Raw genomic sequence first — 20,767 nt, 5'->3', positions numbered from 1 at the left:
TGCATTATACTAAGAGACTGTCTGGTATTTTGTCAGGGGGGCACCACAGACAACTGGAGCTTTTCTAGTGTCTCTGACAAGGAGGAACCAGCAGAGGGAGCCACATATTTTAATATGAAGTGCATGCACAGATGGCTTTTGTCCTCTGCCTGTTGCAGTGCTGTTGATGTGAGAGCATGACTAAGAGTTTAAAAAATATATTTTTGTCCTCAGCTCAACAGGATTAAGACATGAGACTTGGGGGGGGAGTATAATTATATTACCAATGCCATGAAAGTAAGGGCATAATGGGAAAAAAAATACTCCATGATGAGATGTATTAATATGCTGAATTTTAAGAGCAGGCTTCCAGCTGAAGATGGAGCCTTTGTTTACAGACAGAGAGCAGGGAGAAGGTGGGGGTTGGGACTCCTCCCAGCCCGCCACGCCGCCGTGTGATTGGTGGCTTCGGTGCTTTGAGAGAGGCGGGCTGACCGGGGGAAGTGAAACCGTCAATGTCAAAAGACCCTGGATCAGCTGTTTGCTGTTGATCCCCCGCCCTCCCCTCCAACACCAATAACATCCACGGATAACAGCGGTCGGTTGATACAAACACCGGGTAAAGGAGCACCTTCTATGAGGACTGAAGTCAGGTGCGCAGTAGGTTCACGTCGTTAACAGGTAGGGCTAAACGATTATTAACTGCCAGCTAGCTAGCATTAGCTGCGCAGATTGTTCCATAAAGAAAACATAAATTATCATAAAAGCTGCGGGCTGCTAATAGTAGCTAGCTGAGCTGGTGGAGCTGCAGACAGCAGGGTTTCCGTATGAATACACTGAACAACGGCTGGAGGTTTAGTCTCCGCAACTCCATCTTTTCTACATTATTACCGTTTTATTAATATGAAAAATGAATGGCTGCTGTGACTTGGGCACTTGTTTGTCACCGTGACTAGGTGACTCAGCGCCTCCAAAGCTAATGGCTCAGGTTTACTGCCCAGGTTGTTTACAATAGGACAGACTTGCTGAATTTACATTAATCACGGCATGTCTGGCGTTTCTGTGTATAGTTGTCCCTAAACATGCTGGTCGCGTTGTGTTTTGCTCCCTGGTTGTCGTCTGCAGGCATCATGAACTCTCTCCCAACAAGAGCAGCACTGTCTCTGTGCAGGCGCACGGCAACGGGCGGGATGAGGGTCCTCGCCGGTTCCCTGGGTCACCCAGCGGGGATCCTACCGGTAGACAGGGCCGCTTTCCAGGCTGTGCGGGTTTGCCACTCCGGGGCGAACCGCAAGACCAGCGTTAGCACCAAAAAGCGGGGCTACGACATTACCAGAAACCCACACCTTAACAAGGTGAGCTCCCTCTCTCTGACGATCACCAGGAGGCATATGCATAAATTCACATTCATAAATTCAAGTTCTTTCATGCAAATACATAGACAAAAAGGTGAGTCTCTCCTGGCTTCCTTAATTTTTCATGTCCTAATACAGGTGGTGGATTATGTGGGTAATATTAGGAGTTTTACACATACATGAGTGTAGTTTTGACTGTGCAGCACATATACAGGGGTCATGAAAACTGGACTGCACAGTGAAATACTGTGGCAACAAAACACACATGAGAAATTATGCATAAAACTACAAAAGAAACAGTCACGCATTAATACTAATTATGTTATACCTATAAGATAAGTAGGCTAATGAATGCATTCTGTAACAAACACAGCACTTACCATTCTTGTCTTTACACAACACACATGGGTTATATTGATAATGTATCTTAAAGCATTAGTTGTGTGAATGTGCAAATGTATTCTTCAAAATCAAATAGGCTGTTCTGTGTGAGAGAACCTGTGTTGTCACCTCATTCACATGACTGTGTCTACAGACAACATAGTGGTTCTACATATATAAACAGAGAATACCAATCAGTTACCACATACTGTATATACAGCACAGGCCTGCACATGAATGTCATAGCTCCTATCTAAAGTGAGATAGTTGAATTGGTTCTTCTTAGGTGTCTGCCTCTGTCTACTCTCTGTCAGCCTCAGTAAAGCATTATAAACACCATAATATAGACTTGTGGTGATTTGATTTTTATTCTCTGAACCGTACTTAGATCAGAGGGTGACAATAGTTCTGCATAACCACAGAATAATGTCAGTGCGTTTGCAGTCACAGGAAGAAAAATGCTCTTCCAGAATATCTTGCAGTTACACTGACGGTGCCAGAACTGATCTTAAAAAAACATCCACAGAGTGACTCATCAGTGGTTGTGCAGCATAAAAAAAAAAAAAACTCAATGTAGACAGGGAATGATTTTTCTTTTCTGCCTCGATTTTCTTCAAGGACAGCAGGACAGACACCAAAGCTTCAGCTGAGTTTATAGCTTTGATTTGGGCTGATAGGAGGTCAGTCACAGTTCCTTCCCTTGCTGATGCCTGGTCAGCAGTTAACACGCTGACTCATAGGTCAGCTCAGTGCAAGTAGTCAGGAAGTGTGGAGCCCTACTTTTAGTAAAAAAAAAGTAGATGTTTGCTCAAATACATATTTTGGTATATGCATTATGCATTGACAAAAGGTAATGGATTCATGCATCCACACCAACAACCAGCAACACTCTGCCAACCTGCAAACTGTTCCAGGTAACTTCTTTGGTTTATAAATAAGAGGTCATAATCATAAAAATGAATCTCTTTCTTCTTTACTGTATTTGGGCGTGTGATTATATGTAGTCCAATGATGTTGTAACATCACAGTAATCCATGATAAGGTTTGAATTGGAGTCATTACAAAGGTTAATCTTATAGTTTATACCTCTCCCACCCATGTTTTGTTTCATTCTCCCTTTGTCCCTGTGTGTCGACAGGTAGTGTGTAGGCTGTCTTCATTACAGCTGCTGGTCAGGAGTCTCACCTTAATGGGTTTACTTTACTGCCTCTTTACCTGCTCGCTCTAATAGGTTTATCTTAACTCTGTTAATCTGTGACTTTCTCTTTGGCCGACAGTAATGGATGGATTACTTGAACGGACCTGAGAGGTCATGGGAGGGTCCCTGCACCACGGCCTCTGTAGGAAGTGTGACTGTTAATATTTCATGTTGGATAGTCGTCAGACAACTATAAAGAGACACAAAATGACTGCAAACGTGCACAAAATGAGTAGACAGAAAACTGCAAACGCAGAACAACTACGAAAAACACCTGCTTTTTAAAACTACAAACAATGTTGTGTCTCTTTAAGTCTGGGTGTCTTGCTTCAGTGTTGGAACAGTGGGGATCTTTTACATTTCTATGCCCAAGGGGCCCGTTGTCTTGTAATCTGTCCATGTGGATATACAGTGCATTTGTCTGTGAAAAGTTTTCCATCCACATTAATAGTATTAGTTTCACTCTCTCTCCTCTTGTGTTTGGTATTTAGGGCATCAGTGTATCTCCTTTTAATGACCCCTGGCAGGCTGACCTTCTGTTGTGCAGGCTATTGCTTGCAGCTGCAGTTAATGCTGCCATACAGTGTACAACTTTAAGCCATGCAGTGTTGTCCAGCATCTATCATCAAATACTTTCAATGGGGAAGCACTCAGCTTGTGGACAACTGTAGACGTAATGTTTATAAGCCGGGTGTACTGTTAGTTATCAAATACCAAATACAGTATCACATTTCACGCTCGACTCTGCCAACATGAATAATTTACCAGGACAAGGGTGTGTTCAGAAAAGGCCCACAGTAAAACAAACTGACCTTAGAAGGCCAGTTTGTTCCCTATGTAGGTCAGTGTTTCCTTTGGTGTGCGAGAATCAAGAGGAAATGGAGAGAGTGATAAAGCAGAGAGGAGGAAAGAGAAGTCGAGCTGACTGGGGAGTGAATTCAGGCTCCCACGCTATTGGGCAGAATAAATAGATTAAACCTCACACTCCCCTCCAATCACTCTTTGGGAAGCCTGCCAACGCCGAGACAGAGGAGCCGCAGCACTAACCATAACCAGAGAGCAGCGGGGTACGAGATGGCTTACCAAAATAAAAGCGTGGCCTCATGTTATCCACTGTTCTCAATTTTCAAAACATTGTAGGACTTTTCAGTGTGGTCTTATTTAGTTTTTCTTCACCAGTGTTTCCATACAAAAATGTCTCTGAAAGATCAAAAAGACCACTGGGTGTGGATCTGAGTCATGACCAACATCACAGCCTGATGACTAACACATGAGTCACTGTAGTCTGGACTGTGTGCTTTATTATTTAGTTTTTGGGCTTTACCCAGTGCAAACTCTTTTTTAGGGAGTAGAGAGAATGTTCTATAACCGCTCTTCCTCCACCCTGCAGGGAATGGCATTCACCCTGGAGGAGCGCTTACAACTGGGCATCCACGGCCTGCTGCCCCCCTGCTTCCTCTCCCAGGATGTGCAGGTCCTGCGCGTCATGAAGAGCTACGAGACACGCACCAACCCTCTGGACAAGTGAGAGAGTGCTGTTCAAGATTGTCACACTTGCAGCTGCAGATGTTAATGAGCTCTCTTTACATCTGGCTGTCCACATGTTTGGTTAAATCGTCTTTATCATGTCACATCTGTTGCAGCGCACAATCAGCAGTTGTTTTTGTCATTCATCTTGTGATTAAAGTTATCTACTGTCACATCAGGAGCTTTTAAGGTTCCAGGCTTAGTAGTTGAGATCACACATTTGTCCTAATTCCACTACTTTGTTGCTCTTATAGCTCCTTTTCTCCATATTTTGTCTTTATTTACATGGTAAGCTGTCTAATGAGGCAAATGCAAAAATAATTAAAAAGCTTGGAAGTCAATCAATCAGTCAATCAAACCTTGATCTCATAGCACGTTTTGTACGGTTTGAATAATTCAAAATGCTTTACAATGCTTTATGCCTGACAAGCTGATAATAGGACAGAACAAATGTAAACAATAAATATATTTGGACAAATCCATGCTGAAAAATAAAAACAAAATAATAAAACTGATAAAATAGATAAAAAACAATAGAATAGATCAAATACACACATAAAAAATAGATAGGGGGGTCAAACATATTAGAACATGAATTACAATAAAATAAATGATTAAGTAAAATAAAAAATGTCCATATAACATTCTCAATCAAAAGCTTTACATTTAAAGATATCAACATTTTCAGCTGCTCTCAGCTCCTGAGGTATGAAAACTAAAACCTGCATCTGGTGCTAGAGTCATCAAGTCAGTTAAAAACAAAAGACAGTTTTAGACAGCCAATGAAAGAATGTGGTCATGATGTTGGGCTTGTATTAATTAGTATTAGTAATTATTAGTAATTAATTAGTTTCTGATGCGTTTGTCGCTCTGTCGTCACTCTGATGATATTAATGCGGAAATATTCACAGCGTGGTCAGTTGATTTCTATGTCTCCACCTCAGGTACATCCTGCTGATGACGCTGCAGGACAGGAACGAGAAGCTGTTCTACCGTTTGTTGACCTCTGACATTGAGGAGTTCATGCCCATCGTGTACACTCCCACCGTCGGCTTGGCGTGTCAGCAGTACGGCCTCGCTTTCAGGAGACCACGGTGAGAGTTCACAGTGGAGTTTTTCTTCTCCTCATATGCAAATACATGTGATCCATAAACAACATTTTCCATCTGGTTTCCTTTTATTTCAAAGAGCAAAATTGTGATGCTTTGATCTTGTGACTTTGATCAGATAAGGCATTATCAGTTTGAGGCTGTGGTGCACACGTGCACACACACAGAGTATGTTGTAGTACTTTCCTATTTTCCCTGTGTTGTGTGTGTTCAAAAACACCACAGCAGTGGGTCCAAACATTGATGCTGGTGTTGTAAGAAGTATTACTGTATTTTTAAATGCACTCTGGCAGCCCGGTGTACGGTCTGCTGCCATTACAGGCAATGATAACATCACTTTGACGCAACTTTAAGATGTTACAAATACTAAGTGTGATGGCTCACTTGTCTCAGGGAAGTTTCAAATCTGTGCACGTTGATTTCCAGAATTTGTGGAGTCAGTGGCAGATGGGAAATTAATCTAAGAAACTGCATCTTCAAAACAATCAAACCTTTAATTTTGGCTGTGCAACATCACCAATACTGATGTCTTATTACAAACTACTTGTTTGCAGAGGACTCTTCATCACCATCCACGATAGAGGCCACATCGCCACCATGCTCAACTCCTGGCCAGAGGAAGACATAAAGGTTCATCCACCGTCTCCACATGCACACGCAAACACACCACTGCTTGTTCCTGTGATGTTAATGTTGCAGTATTAAAACATGTTTGTTTCTGTTGCGAAGGCCATTGTTGTGACGGACGGGGAGCGTATCCTCGGCCTGGGTGACCTGGGCAGCTATGGGATGGGCATTCCCGTTGGGAAACTGGCGCTCTACACGGCCTGTGGAGGTGTTCGGCCCCAGCAGTGTCTCCCAGTGCTGCTGGACGTTGGCACCGACAACCAGGTGAGCGTGAGGTGTGGTGCGGGAGGGCTGGAATCGGGTTTTATGAGCTGGTGCAACACTTCATATCTGCCTCTTATCAGTTGTCGTAGATACCATATCAGCCGAGTTTAGAGAAGTGCTGATGTGACGTTGTAATCATTTACTGATTCACAGACCTGATAAGTCCCCAAACTGAAACAGAAAGGTAACGGCAAGTTGTCTCTTATTGATTTATTGATTAACTGTGTTACTTCTGGTCCAGACGCTGCTCAACGACCCCTTGTACATCGGCCTGAAGCACAAGAGAATCCGAGGAAAGGAGTATGACGAGCTGATCGATGAGTTCATGCAGGCGGTGACAGACAAGTGAGTAGAAACATGAACGACCTGAGGGTGTGCAGGCGATCCTGATGTCTGACCAGTAGCTGTCGTTCTGCAGGTACGGGATGAACTGTCTGATCCAGTTTGAGGATTTCGCTAACAGCAACGCCTTTCGTATCCTCAACAAATACAGGAATCGATACTGTACCTTCAACGACGACATCCAAGGTGCTGTAGCACTCACGGGACTCTCCGTCAGCCAGCCTTTTTTGTGTCAACAGAGAAAAAAAACATTATGTTTCTAACATCTAAACATCCACATGACCTCCCTCATTTTATGTAAAATATTCACAGAGGGAATGTAGAGCAAACACACCACTGTATAATCATGTCATTATATTTGCTCTCACTAGGCAGTTAGTTATAAATTACTCTCGCTGAAATACATTTGATCCTTGGGATAAAACCACAAATAGCACCGACTTGAGTCTGATCATAAATGTGTGCAGGGTCAAGCCTGTTGCTGTTCTTTCAAAGCTGAGACGCTTGCCTCCAACTGGAGGGATGTTTCAGACACAACAGACTACAAAATGAACATAAGCAAAATAATTCAAGGCAGTTTTTCACAATATAAGATCATGAGCCAAAAATTATTAAAATTTGAAATAAAATCTTTTTTATTTCGTTAAGGTACGGCTTCAGTGGCTGTGGCTGGGATCTTAGCTGCATTGAAGATCACCAAGAACAAACTGTTAGACCATACTTTCGTTTTCCAGGGAGCAGGCGAGGTGAGAGGTTTTTTTCTGAACCCCCTCAAATTCAGAGTTTGCTGAGGTAGGAGACTGTGATACAGATAATGAGTTGCCCATCTTTTTAAATTTTTTATTTTTTATTTTTTTAGGCTGCTCTGGGTATTGCTCACCTTCTTATAATGGCCATGGCCAAAGAGGGGCTAACTAAAGAAGAAGCTGCCAAGAGGATCTGGATGGTGGACTCAAAAGGTCTCATTGTGAAGGTGACGTGTGTGTCTCACTTGTTCAGTGCGCTCAGATGTCCCCTGTTTGTAAATCACCAAGCAGCATCGTGTGGAGTTTTGAATTAAAGACATTTTACGCATGTTTTAGGGAAGAAGCCATCTGAACCACGAGAAGGAGGAGTTTGCTCACGAGCACCCGCACCTGAAGACCCTGGAGGAGGTCGTAGCAGACCATCAAACCCACTGCTATCATAGGTGAGTTTACCTGGAAGGTGGAAGAGATATGTGCGTGCTCTAAACACTCACTAAACATCCTGAAATGTCCCTCAAGGAACATTGTTGTTTTCAGTATCGTATATAAAACCCGTTTATAACCCACGTTGTTTCTCTCATCCATTCATGGTAATACCTGACCAGTTGTGGAAAAACAGAGAACCTTTTTAAGGTGAATTTTTTTCCCTCCAGCTTTGCTCGGCACAATAACAAGTTGGTAATTTGATTTTAATCAACTAACTTCATTTATTTAATCTAATGCCTCACAAAGATTGTATCATATTCATGGGACTAAAATTCATACTCTGAATGCATGATGAACTTTTCTGGTTCTAAAGCAAAACTGTGGTAACGCGACAGCTGTTTCAAGTTAACATCCTCTGTGTTTTAAGACTAAAAAAAATAAGAAAAGATTAAGACGAAGAAATTGATATAGGTTTAAAATGTGGGGATTGTAATTAGAAGCAAGTCTAGCTAAACCAGATGCAGTGATGGCTCTTGACAATAATTGTCCCATCTGGTTTGGATCCTACAAATGACACTGTTGTTTACATCGTCTCATTGTTAAATTAAAAGTCGTTTCTGTTGGAAAAACCTCTGGCGGTTTCTCTCTCTCTCTCTCTCTGTGCACTGTATCCTGGACATGAAGGCGTGGCTGCTATCGGAGGAGCATTCACCGAGAAGATTATCAAAGACATGGCGTCCTTCAATGAGAGGCCGATCATCTTTGCCCTGAGTAATCCGACCAGCAAGGCGGAGTGCACAGCGGAGCAGTGCTATAAGCTCACAGAGGTAATGAGCAACCTCAATGAAGTTTGACACATGCAGATTATAAATACTGAATTCATAAAAGAACAGGTTTAAATTCAGTTGCACAGTTGAGTTACTGTGTTTACATTCAGTGTTTATCATCCAGTTATATGTATATGTGTTTGGGGCCTAAACAAATGCTAAGTGCATGTAGCCTGGATTTTCTTTTTTCCTCTTTTATTGATACATTCCTGCGTTTCATGGCACTTTATTGCAACAGCTGTTAATGTGTATGGAATTTAAAACTTTTACTGCAGTCCCTTTCTTTGGGCCCAGACATGGGTTATGGGTTTATTCACCGGTTTTAAATACAGCACAGGAAATTTGACACGGAGACCTAGATAACAGCAGGACTTTTTGAGACTCACAACCACCATTGTCCAGTGAATTCATAAAACTCTTGTTAGCACAGTGTTTAAGTCTTTCATTGTTCTGTTGACATCTACCACACTTGTGCACTGCTTCCCTCTGCAGTCAGACATGTTCCTCTACAGCAGCATAGTGATAAAAAAAAAACCATCATCTTTATCTCTTCCTCTTTTTCTCTGCGATCAGGGTCGGGGCATCTTTGCTAGTGGAAGCCCCTTCGACAAGGTGACGCTGGCTGATGGGCGCACCTTCTACCCCGGGCAGGGAAACAACGCCTATGTCTTCCCTGGAGTTGCTCTGGGGGTTATAGCCTGCAGAGTGCGCCACATATCTGATGACATCTTCCTCACCACAGCAGAGGTACATTCTTCAGTTACTAATTTATTTTTGCCAGCGGTGTTGCAGTGTACTGTGTATTCACATACAGTACATTCACGAGGGTCTTATTTCCAAAAGTAGAAAAAGAACACTTGTTGACATTAACATGATTAATAGTTTTTGAACAGCTGGTAATGTACAGTGTATCGTATGTCAGCCAGACCATATTAAAGAATTTAACATTTCTGTAAATGTCAATCAACAAGCATTTCCCTCCTCTTGTACACCCTTATTACACTTTATAACACCAACCTCAGTTAAATCTTTCCCCTCTTTCTCAGTATATGCTGCACTGCTTCTGCTTCAAATCAACTTTATTCAATCCATCTTTCTTTCTCAGGCAATAGCTGACATGGTAACAGAGGAGCACCTGGCTGAGGGAAGACTTTATCCTCCGCTTAGCACCATAAGAGAGGTGTCCTTTAAGATTGCAGTGAAGGTAGGTGCTCTTTCCTCACTTATAACAATCACTATATGTCAGTCATACATATGAAATATGATGGGGGTGTGTTGTGGCACTGAGCTGTGGTGTGATAACTTGCGGTACAAAAATCAGATGTTACGGAACGATGAGCGAAACACTGTATCTTAACATCAACTAATTCATATCAAATATGTCTCCTAAAAGGCACTTGTTTTTGTTTACGTACTGCACTATAAATGCTAGAGGACATCATTAAAATAAATATATAGGACATCATCATTGCTCTCAGCTGCTGCCTTAAAATGCTGATTGAACGCGCTCATTTTCATTCCCTAGCTGGAGGCAGTTTCTCCACGGATGTTTATATTTGGTGTTTTATGGCCAGTTAGTGTTGAATTAATGTTATGAAGACATTTTTTTGGTTGTTGGTTTGCTTGTGAGAAATAAAAGCTTTATGTTTTTGGCTAGACACTACTGCTAAAATAAATTCTAACTTTATTACAGTGTTGTGAGTGAGTTAACGTCATTGCAGCACAGCTAAAACTTCATACCAACTGAATGTATTAACATGTCATAGATTTCTAAGATAAAAAACAAAACATTTCCCAAAGGTTTTACCATTGAGGAGTCCAGTAACCTCTTCAATGGCTGACTGTCATGAATAAATAATCAATCACTCCCTCCTAATATGCTTTATGCTTTACCACCATTCCTTCTCTTTCCTTTGTTGCCAGCTCGTCAACTATGCATACAAACACAACATTGCTTCGGTGTACCCTGAGCCTAAAGACAAGGAGGCATTTGTGCTGTCTCAAGTCTACAGTCCCGATTACGACTCCTTCACTCTGGACACATACAGCTGGCCCCAGGATGCCATGAAGGTCCAGGATGTGTGATCCTGGTCATCTATGTCTCTGTCTAAACTTAATATGTTGCTGTGGTGTCACATACAATTTCTGCGTTGCCTCCGTACAGAAACATTGCCAATGACTCTCGCCTTTTTAGCTTTTCTTTTTTGTTGTTGTTGTTTGTTAAAAAATGTTTCAGTGTGTCCCTGGTCCATTCAGTCAGCACACAGTGCTCATTATGAATTAGATGCCCAATATTAGCCAATGAAATGCATAATATTCTATGTTAATGATTCTCTGTGTCAGCCTTTCATGTAAGTGTTTCAGTTCTCTGAAGGTCTGACTGAGGAAAAACATTCTATATCTGCACAACAGCATATCAAATATCACAAGCATGTCCTCTATAACTCTACAACATAAACTGCACTTCTTTCACTGGATTTCCCAGACAAGATGTTGTAGGATTTAGCATGTGCAGTGATTCAAATTTCTGCTTTTGAGAGATAAATCTGAGCTGGTGCATGAAATACAAAGCAGTGTTCACAATACCGCACAATACTTCCTCTTGTCTTGACACAAATGAACAGAGGACTCATTTTGAAGCTTATAAAGAAACTCTCAGTGCCTCTTCCTGTATGACCTCAGGACGTCACTGCTAACCCTAACCCTAACCCGATTATGAGTTAAAACCTCTGTATCTGTGTGGGTAGCAAAGATATGGCTGATCCCTGCAGCTGCTTCTGCAGTATTTCACACTCCGTCAACGTGGGCACATGTTTTAACCTGTACACTGGATTGAAAACACTCCAGGATCAGCCTGTATTTCTGTTTCACTGTCTCTGCTTCCCCCTTAGATAATCAATTATTCTCAACGAGAGCGCAGTTTTCTTGAATATGTGTTCAGAGGAGGCGTTGTTAAGGATTGAGTGTTACCATCAGGATAGTTTTTGTATACAGTGGTGTGATGTGTGTAGTTTTGTACAGAGCTCTGCCTGTTGTTTTGTTTTTTTGTTTTTTTTTTGCCAAAGTTACTGATGAACTGTATCTTATCTTTTACTTCTAGAGAACATGATGCCCAGCAAGCTTTAGTACTGAGAGATATGCCTGTTTTTAAAGGGAAAATAAAACTTTTTCAATAAAATTGGTAATAAAATATGAGTGAGTTATTTCATTTTATCAATTTTCATTTATTTGACAGTTTTACATCTTGATTCCAAAACTACAGTTCTCTGGTGGTTAATATACAGTTTTGTTTTATTATTTCTTGAGGCTAACGTTCTGCTTTGCTTACTGCTCCCTGCAGCAAACTCCGGCTGTTATTTCTGAATTCTAATGTGCGCCTGGTATGGCGTGGATTCAGTTGTTTCTGCTCCTTACATGCAGCCTGACAGGAAGCTGCTAAAACAACTGAGATTTTGGGAATTTGAGCCTGTGTCCTGTTTTCCTGTTTATTCTGCCCAACTTTCAGAGCAATCAGTCAAAGTTTGGATAAAGATATGAATGCCACCTGACTAAGAAACAGACACTGTTATAATATGCTCTGAAAAAATATACGTGTCATGAAGTTGTTCTGTTCTCAGCTGATCTGATACTCTGACCTGTACACAGCCATGCAGGGCAGCCATCAGATAAAGTTTCTTTTGAATTCTCTTTGTGTTGATGCTTAAAATGAATGTCAAGCCACACACTTCCTAAAAAGTCCTAAATTTTTTAAAGCTAAATGAGGACAATTTTGATCTGAGGACCTAAAGCAGCAAGAGAGAAAAACTGTATTCAGCATTCTTGACTTGACTCTTGACACTTCTTGATTTTACTTTTTAATCCTCATTTTAACAAGGTCATTAAAACATCCTTTTTTCATCTCAGAAAAAATCGCCAGATAAGTCAGACAAAAAGAATCCAAACTAAAACAAAGAGTGGATTGTGTTATCTCACAGTCTTATAGAACTGAATTAGATTTGTGTCCTATTAAAGTATCAGTGAGGCTGTATCTGGATATTAGAGCAGCAAGCTCAATTGATATCTTGAGCTATCTGAAACAAAAGAGGTGTCTTTTTAATCTGGCTTTTGATTTGCAGTAATGTTATATCCTCTTTCAGTTTGAACCACTGGTTTTTCATATTTATTTTTATCCCTTGTGTTTATTTTATTTCCAAATTCTTTTACTGTCTTTTTTAACTTTTTTAACTAAAAGCATTCACACTCAGAAAACTCTCACGGTAACTTTCAGTAAACTGCCTAGTGCACCCACATCAACATATTTATATGTACTTATATGTACTAATGATAGTGTGCACTTTCAGCTTTGGGGAAGCCTTTTCATGTTTCAACTCAATGCACCAGTGCACAGAACCAGGCCCATTAAGATTTTTTTTTATTTGTGCCAATGGATCATATCGGTGCTGTGTGTAGGTGTCCATATTTGTATATGTTTGTATATATTTGATTTGACTGGATTTACAATGCCTTAATGATGACTATCACTGCTATAGTGTCAAAGCAATAATGTTAGTGTCAGTGTTAATGCAATATATTTTGTTTGTTTGTTTGTTTCACTCACAAAACATTTTGTGGCTTTTATTTTTAACATCATTCAGCGGGTAAGTCACTGAGCACAGCTGCCACTGATATAATAAAGGCAGTGAGTAGGCCATTGCACTATACATGTAGATTAGAAGATATATCACAATAAGGGTAGCTCTGTCAACAAATATAAAACACACATGTCCACATCTGTTTACTAACTGTCCTATATTCCTTTAATTATCATGTTTCCTGGATGTTTTAAGCTATAAAAATTAGTTTAAAATATTTTCTATAAATTCAAAGAAAGAAAGCACATTCTGCTTTTGCATAATGTCGCCTTTAATACCGACTTATAGTGGGTTTAAAATCCCCTCCACTTCCAACATACTGTATAATACTGATTAATATGTAAACAGTGATACAAGCTTGTCAAGCACAGCTCTGAACAGATGCAGCATTTTTCTCAATCTGACAACATCAAAAATGAGAAATCAGATAAAATGATTGAGTGCTGCAGCTGTTCAGTCTGAGCAGCAGCTGATGTGCAATATCCGCCCTTCACAGAGGGAGATGAAGAGCTGGGCAAAACGTCTGAAATCAATCAATAGCATTACCTAAACACAACAATGAACTGATGACAGTTGTGTTTTTTTTTCTGTGAGCAATTAGCTCTTAAATGCCTCAAGGAAACTGCATTTGTTTTGTTTACAGTTGAGTTTAAGATTTAAAATCAAGAATCATTATCTTATGATAATCCTGGTGATACCTTAAATTAATTTCAACATTGTTTTTGATCCAACCTACAGCTTGAGGATGCACATGTCGGTCACAAACTGATCCTTTTAACAATGTTGTAAAATCAAAACACAGTAAATACAGGACAGCAACTCAGTTCTTATGACTGAATATTCTGAGTCTGATTGTTGTCAGGGACAGAGAGAATTAGATACAAAAAGGCACATGATCTCTTTCTTTACTCTCTTCTCCAATCTTCATTGTCTATGATGAACATGTGACAATGTACAGTATGTGATCATATTAAATTAACCCCTTGAATGTTCATAGAAAACACCCAGAATTGAAACTGAATACAGAAAGAAAATGATTTCCATAATAGAATAGAAAGTTAACTGTTAATACAAAAGACTCATTAGAAATGTATGTAAAGGTCAAATCTCATGTTCACACACCACTGCCAGAGTTTGATGTGTGAAAACCTTTTCACAACCTTGGTGAGTCTGAAAGGCTGAGAGGCAGATCTCTAAGTTAGAGAAGTCATCAGGTAAAAGTGAACTAAAACCATGTGGAGAGACCTGAAAAAAACAAACTAGTACAGAAAAATCTTTAAAGTATTGAGGGTATAAGAGCCGGTGTTGCCGGTGTATGTGTGCAGATACATTCAAATACAATAAACATATGTAGTTTGCAAAACAGATAAGAGACAAACAGACAACCCAAGGAAAGCTCTATATCAACTGTTATTTCACATAGACAGAAAAATTATAAATACCAACAGAGACAAGAGTCGACATGTTGTAACATGGCTTGGAAAAGAACACATTTTGTAACACTGAGCAGCCAGAGAAATATCTCTGAAACAATAACTCAGTCAGTCTTCACCTTTGGCAAAACTAAGCAACAAATAAATACAAAATACCAACAAGAAATATGGGCAAAAATATAAAAACAATACTGCATAAACACACATACACACACAAAACACTTTGGTATATTGATTGTTACTGTGTTACCATCTGTTTTTGTTACCAAGGTCTTTGGCATTCCTGGAAAAAAAAAAACAACAATAAGTTTTGTGGGGATTAAAATGAAATATAACAGGTGAGTAAACAGAGATCAGTACTAACAGCCTGGTAAATCTCTCAGTAAAGACAGTATTTAAAGGGTATGTAGCTTCACTTTCATTTTTAAAAACAAAACAGAACAGAACAAAAAAGTGAGTGTTTGGATTTGAAATACTATTTTGGTGGATTCACACAATAAACTCTTCAATATTCTTCAACAGATCCACTATCACTGTCCTTCTATTTCTGTTGGGTCTTTTTCTTCCCTGGGCAAATGTAAGACAGAAGCATGTCTATCATGTTCTTGACGATGGTTGGAGGTGGATGGAGGGCGTGGGGAAGGTGGTGTGCTGAAGTCATCTGCCAGGCATCCACCAGCAGAACGCTCATTCCTTTGAACATGGCCCTGAGCACCTTATCCAGCTGCAGGGAGTACCAGTCGCTGTTGTAGAGGCTCACCTCCTGGTCCAAGGCTTGGAGGTTGGCCGAGCGGATCACAACGAGCGTCCCCGGCGCGCGGTCCAGGAGTCGCACCAGCGCCCGGCGAATGTGACGTAGCCTCCTTATGTATACCTCCACGGGAAAGGTGCTGAAATGGGCCCAGATGCTGAGGACCACCACAGTGTTGGGACCCCCAGTGAGGCCGTCCAGCTCATTTGAAATGTACCTCAACTCGCTGGACATGACGGTGGAGAATCGGATGGGCGGGCCATGGCAGCGGTACTTCAAGAGAATATTATGAATGCTGTCCACTGCCATGAACGGCCCAACGTTTTTCGGACTGTGCAGGTTGAACTCCTTCAATTCTGGAGAGAATGGAATAAACGGAAGATCCAGTGGGTAGGATGCACAAGGCAAAATGCAGACTGCAAAAATCAAAGATGAGACAAAGAGACAACCCTCACCTGGTACAAAAGCAATGAGGTACTCGAACCACTGCCTGACGGTGGAGTCTCCGTACATGTTGATCACCTTGTTCTTCAAACACTGAGTGATGGCAGATGATTCATTGAACTGTCGCATTGTAACGCCGCCTAACGGCCTCCATGAATCCCCGTAGTAATATCCAGATGGTTCTAGCTTAATAGGTTCTGGTTTTATACTGCTGCTTTCTACCTCTACTTTATCTGACACAAGGTGAGAAATGTTGCAGAGAAAATTAATTTAATGGAATAAATCAAAGCATGCACAAACTGTGAAATGACGCACAAACTAAAAAATGTTACTCTGCAGGTGTACTGTACCTTTCCTTGGTGGCAGAACATTGATTTTGTCTGGTCCTGAAGCATGAATGTGAACTTTGATGTTTACACCACTAAAGTAAAAAAACAAAGCAAAATTATTTGTTGTTAAATTGTAAGGCTAGTGATAATCACTACTTTTGTTACTGTCAACAAATCATATGAAAAAAACAAAACTATTATTAATATCATTAATAACAGGCTATGCAGATGTATTTATTAAAAAGACTAAAACAAGCATGGTACTGTAGTGTTTAGCAAACATTACTCAATCTGGAATAAAAAGTGAATTTTTTGGGACTATTTTCAGCTGCGGATTCATACACATTTGGTGCACTGGAGAGTATTCCTAGAAGGAGGATGATCAATGTGAAATTGATTGAAAATAAATTGCAGTGCCCATGTTAATTGTAAGGAGGGCAGCAGTGCAACAGTGTGTCTCATTAGTTTGTTTTTAAGAGTTGTTTTTTTTTTTTTAAATAATGAAGGTCTCTGGCGCAGATGATATATTTGCTTTTGGTCTTTTCATGGGATTTGCTGAAAATAAGAAAAATTCAAAATAAAATCAGGGTTGTCCCTGAATAAAACAGCATATATCCCTCTTTCAGTAACACTACAAACCTCTGAAAGAGCAATGCCTCCTTGTTGGTGATGAGGTGTTTCAGGTAGCCTCCTTTGGCGTGGTTGATTCTGGTGTCACAGCTGAGCATCTTAGGCTTGTAGCAGTACCAGGGCTCCCCTGTGTAAAGGTCTGTGTAGTTGCACAGAGGCTGCTGATCAGGAGGCAGGCACATGTTACACACAGTGGTTTCAGACAGGAATCCCAAGCGAAACAGGCTTTTAAAGAAGACCCGATCGGGGCGCTCCTCCCTCAGGCGTCGCAGCACAGCGACTGCCTCGCTGGAGTGAACCAACGTAATGTCAACCTGTGCAGATCCCACCCAGAGGAGCGGGAACAGTGCAGAATAAAATCCATTCCCGTGGTCCAGCACTTTACCTGCTACACCTGCCCCAAGCTCCGGAGAGTGCAGTCTGGCCAAAAGGAAATCCCCGCCGTAGCGCTTGGGGCGACCCTGGAAGTCATGCATTTGGACGAGGGCCTCCAGCTGGTCGCCCACATGCCACTCCCTCCCTCCTTTCGTGGGAAGGATGGCGAACAGGCTGTGCACGGGGTCGCTCGTCTGGCGCAAGGCAGTTGGTGCAGAGTGAGGCGGAGGCCCAGGCCAGGCGATAGAGTCCAACAGGTAGCGCTGTTCCAGTTCATCTTCTGGGGAGGGTTTTTGGCCCAGGTGTGCACAGAAAGTGCGGTTGTTATAAAAAGTAGGGAGACCGACTGGGATGAAGGATGACTGGATCCTGCTCTGTATCTGGTAGAGGGCTGAAATTGTGTGGCAATTCCAGTTCTGAGGAGAAAAAGAGGAGAGTTGACTGGTTGACCATCATGCAGGTGAGTTTATTTTAGCAACTCAGGATGGTTACCCAGGGACAGTTTAACATTGCCCTGTCCAATGTAGTTTACTCGGTGTAACTGTTAATTTTCATTATTGATAAATCTGCATTGTTTTAATTATTTTGTCTAGAAAAATTATAATTAAAAAGGTATTTTAAAAGCAGTTTGAGGATAAATAATCATCAAAATAAATGATCATTATAACCATTTCCATTTCAAAGTTAACACAGGTCAAACACAGCAATTCAGTCTAACTCTGCTTGCTTCTTCCCTCAAGCACATGAGCGTCCAGGCTGCGTACCTCTCTCTCTGTCCCCTCTCTTCATCATTCCCTCCTGTCGTTTTGTGATTTTTCCTCTCTCTCCTTTTCTCCTGTCGCTTTCTTCAGGTATCTCTGCCTCAGGAGCTGCAGTGTCTGATTTGTGATGGCAAATCTCCTGCTGCTCCTACAATCTTGCTCAATGTCTGTTGTTACATTTAAAATGTATTAGTCTTACTGCTTGTCTTGTTGCTATTACTACTGTTACTGACGATACTGTCATTATTAGTTTTACAGCTACTATTAACATTTATTTATATCTCTGTCTGGAATCTGGATTATGCTATCTCTCTTTCCCCTGTTCTCTCCCTCTCTGCCCTTCTCAATCCGACTGGTCGAGAAAGATAGCCGCAAGCCACAAGTTCAGTTCTATTTTTCTGTCTCTTTAAGGAAGTTTTTCCTTCCCAATGTCGCCTAGTGTTTGCTCATGGTGAGAACTGTTGGCCTCTCTCTGCAAATAAAATAGTAAGAACAGTATGGTGTAGACCTGCTCAAATGAAAAGTGCCTTGAGATAACTTTTGTTGCAATTTGGCCCTATTTAAATAAAATCTGACCATGACTTGAATCAATCCAAAGCCACTTCCTTCCTCACCTCCACAGTGTGGATGTTACGCAACAGGAAGATGAGTCCGGACAAAGCTAGGAAGAGGAAGACGAGGGCATATTTGGACAGATTTCGGCACATGGTGACCTCCTTCTGTCTTCCATGATCAGGCCCTGCTTCTCTCTCTGCTGTCACAGCGGCGATGAAGGCATCACTTCGTCCTCAGCGCCTGATGCTGACGAATGAACGCTGGGAAGAGTAGCACGTATTTAGACTCAACAAGAGAGACACAGATGACTCATGTTTATGGAGTAAGGCAGAAAAATCATGGTTGATGCAAGACTATGAAAAGCACTGAGCGTTTTAACTGTCTGTCTCCTGCTAAAAGCTGTAAAAATAAGTAACCATGGCAATGATTTTGATATGATTTAGGTGAGACTGAACACAAAATCTATTTCATGATGAGAAAGAAGTCACCTCTGCTGACTTTCTTTTCTCAGCCGGTGTCCCCGTCGCAAAACGCAACAACCACTGGACAAACTCCATCTGCTGATGAAGACTGTGTGATGTGGCTGAAAGTGAGTGGACCTTGAGCTGGTTTAGTCCAGGTTGTCTTTCATACATTTCCTACATTTTAATTATGTATATTTATGTTCCTTGTAAATATAGTTTTTTTTTTATTGTCACTGTTCTTTAGCACCGATATACCAAGACAAATTCCTTGTATGAGCAAACTTACTTGGCAATAAAGTCTGATTCTGATTCTGATTCTGATACGAGCTAATGCATAAAAGGCCTGTGTGTGTTGTGTGCAGCTGTTATATCAAAACATATAGAGATGCTGTGGTTACCTTTAAACTGCTATTCCACAGATGAATAAAGTTGAAATGAAATGAATCTAAAGTTGTGAAAAATGCAACATCAGAATTTCCTAAAGCCCAAACTGTTTGTGTTGTCTGACAAAACGATATAAAAAAAACTCAAACCAACAGTGTTCATATTTGACACAATCGAACCAGTGAATTTTGGACATTTATGCCTCAAAAGATAACTTCATCTATCTAAACTGTTACCGATTAATTATCTGCCGTTCAACAAATCGATTAATCATCGCAGCTCACACTAAGATACTGTGGCTGTTGCACATTCATCCGACCTACATGTGGATACAAGCAGATTTGACAGCCACGTAAACGTTTTCGGGAGTATTTTGGAAATGGCAGTGGACACTGAAAACATCCCACCGGGTCACGTTTTCCTTTATCTCCATCCTGAGTCATCAATAACGATCAGGACTCTTCTAACGATCAGCTGCTTCGATCACATGAACGGCTGCAATGGCGCAAGAGCCAACAACAAAGAAGCGTCCGGATATTATACACGAATGTAGATCCCGATACGTTTTACAGTATTTAAAATACACTAAGCTAACGTTAACAACAGCGGTGATGCGGAGGTTTTTGCCGTGTAATGCTCGTATACTTACACATTACGACGACAGACTGACGTAATGTCGGACAGATGAGGAGGACAAGAAGCTGCGGTTTTGGAGAAGCACATAAAAAAGATGTAGTACCGCAGATGAAATAATAATCCTCCTGATTAGAGAGCTCCCAGGGGTGGGGGTGGGTCTAGGTTGGTGTGCTTTGCTGCGTCCTCTGGTGGTCGGTAGGAATTTAAAACTTATGTACACATAAGGGGATTTTTTTTTAACGCAACGTACGGTAGCTGTTTCTCCAGAGGGCAATACATAAAGAGTAATTAGAATAATTAAAATACAAATTATTGACTGTGAGAATTTTTGCCTTAAAGTTACTAAAAATTGTTTTACTATGGGCTGCGGTTCCACTTTCCATTTATTAGAGCTATGTAAGCTGGGTCCCTCGATTTCTAATGAGCCTTTATTAAAAGTTAATGGGTCATCTGTATCTGTAAATGTAAATAAATCATGAGTTCTACAATGATCCATCAAGTCCGCAGCTGTAAATAGTAATACGCAGTTAATGAATGGATTGTAGTCGTTTTCCAGAAGATAGATGGATTTGTGAATGGTTAATATAGATCAG

General features: G+C 40.9%; 2 protein-coding genes across 3 annotated transcripts; one reads left to right on the top strand and one right to left on the bottom strand.

Annotated features, from left to right (window-relative positions):
- Positions 1 to 457: 457 nt before the first annotated feature.
- me3 (malic enzyme 3, NADP(+)-dependent, mitochondrial) lies at positions 458 to 11,973 on the top strand. The gene is given in 16 exon segments (XM_018702353.2): positions 458 to 660; positions 1,105 to 1,334; positions 4,304 to 4,437; positions 5,385 to 5,534; positions 6,104 to 6,179; positions 6,279 to 6,440; positions 6,682 to 6,785; positions 6,859 to 6,968; positions 7,431 to 7,528; positions 7,642 to 7,755; positions 7,865 to 7,948; positions 7,950 to 7,971; positions 8,639 to 8,781; positions 9,355 to 9,528; positions 9,887 to 9,985; positions 10,705 to 11,973. Coding segments are annotated over 15 exon segments (1,857 nt in total). The 5' UTR covers positions 458 to 660; positions 1,105 to 1,109; the 3' UTR covers positions 10,867 to 11,973.
- On the bottom strand, positions 11,814 to 20,353 carry nxpe3 (neurexophilin and PC-esterase domain family, member 3). 2 transcript variants are annotated; one of them, XM_018702354.2, is made up of 6 exons: positions 20,188 to 20,353; positions 18,750 to 18,950; positions 17,009 to 17,790; positions 16,391 to 16,461; positions 16,052 to 16,273; positions 11,814 to 15,952 (listed from the first exon to the last, which is right to left on the bottom strand). In XM_018702354.2, the coding sequence occupies exons 2-6, from the start codon at positions 18,840 to 18,842 to the stop codon at positions 15,387 to 15,389; spliced, it is 1,734 nt and encodes a 577-aa protein (XP_018557870.1). In that variant the 5' UTR covers positions 18,843 to 18,950; positions 20,188 to 20,353; the 3' UTR covers positions 11,814 to 15,386. The 2 variants fall into 2 exon arrangements, with proteins under 2 accessions (XP_018557870.1, XP_018557871.1); XM_018702355.2 differs by lacking the exon at positions 20,188 to 20,353 and adding an exon at positions 19,179 to 20,147.
- Between the last annotated feature and the right edge of the window lie 414 nt (positions 20,354 to 20,767).

This window comes from Lates calcarifer, linkage group LG1 (genome assembly GCF_001640805.2).
Source record: "Lates calcarifer isolate ASB-BC8 linkage group LG1, TLL_Latcal_v3, whole genome shotgun sequence".
Classification (NCBI taxonomy): domain Eukaryota; kingdom Metazoa; phylum Chordata; class Actinopteri; family Centropomidae; genus Lates; species Lates calcarifer.
The sequence above is the reverse complement of the archived record's forward strand: the minus strand, read 5'-3'. Positions and strand labels throughout refer to the sequence as shown.

Bases quoted from the DNA above. Each gene is read 5' to 3' on its own strand.
- nxpe3 (XM_018702354.2), bottom strand. From the start codon at position 18,842: ATGTGCCGAAATCTGTCCAAATATGCCCTCGTCTTCCTCTTCCTAGCT. The intron at 16,274-16,390 runs GTACAGTACACC...ACCTTGTGTCAG, and splicing joins TGTTCTGCCACCAAGGAAAG to ATAAAGTAGAGGTAGAAAGC. The intron at 15,953-16,051 runs GTGAGGGTTGTC...CATTCTCTCCAG, and splicing joins CCTCATTGCTTTTGTACCAG to AATTGAAGGAGTTCAACCTG.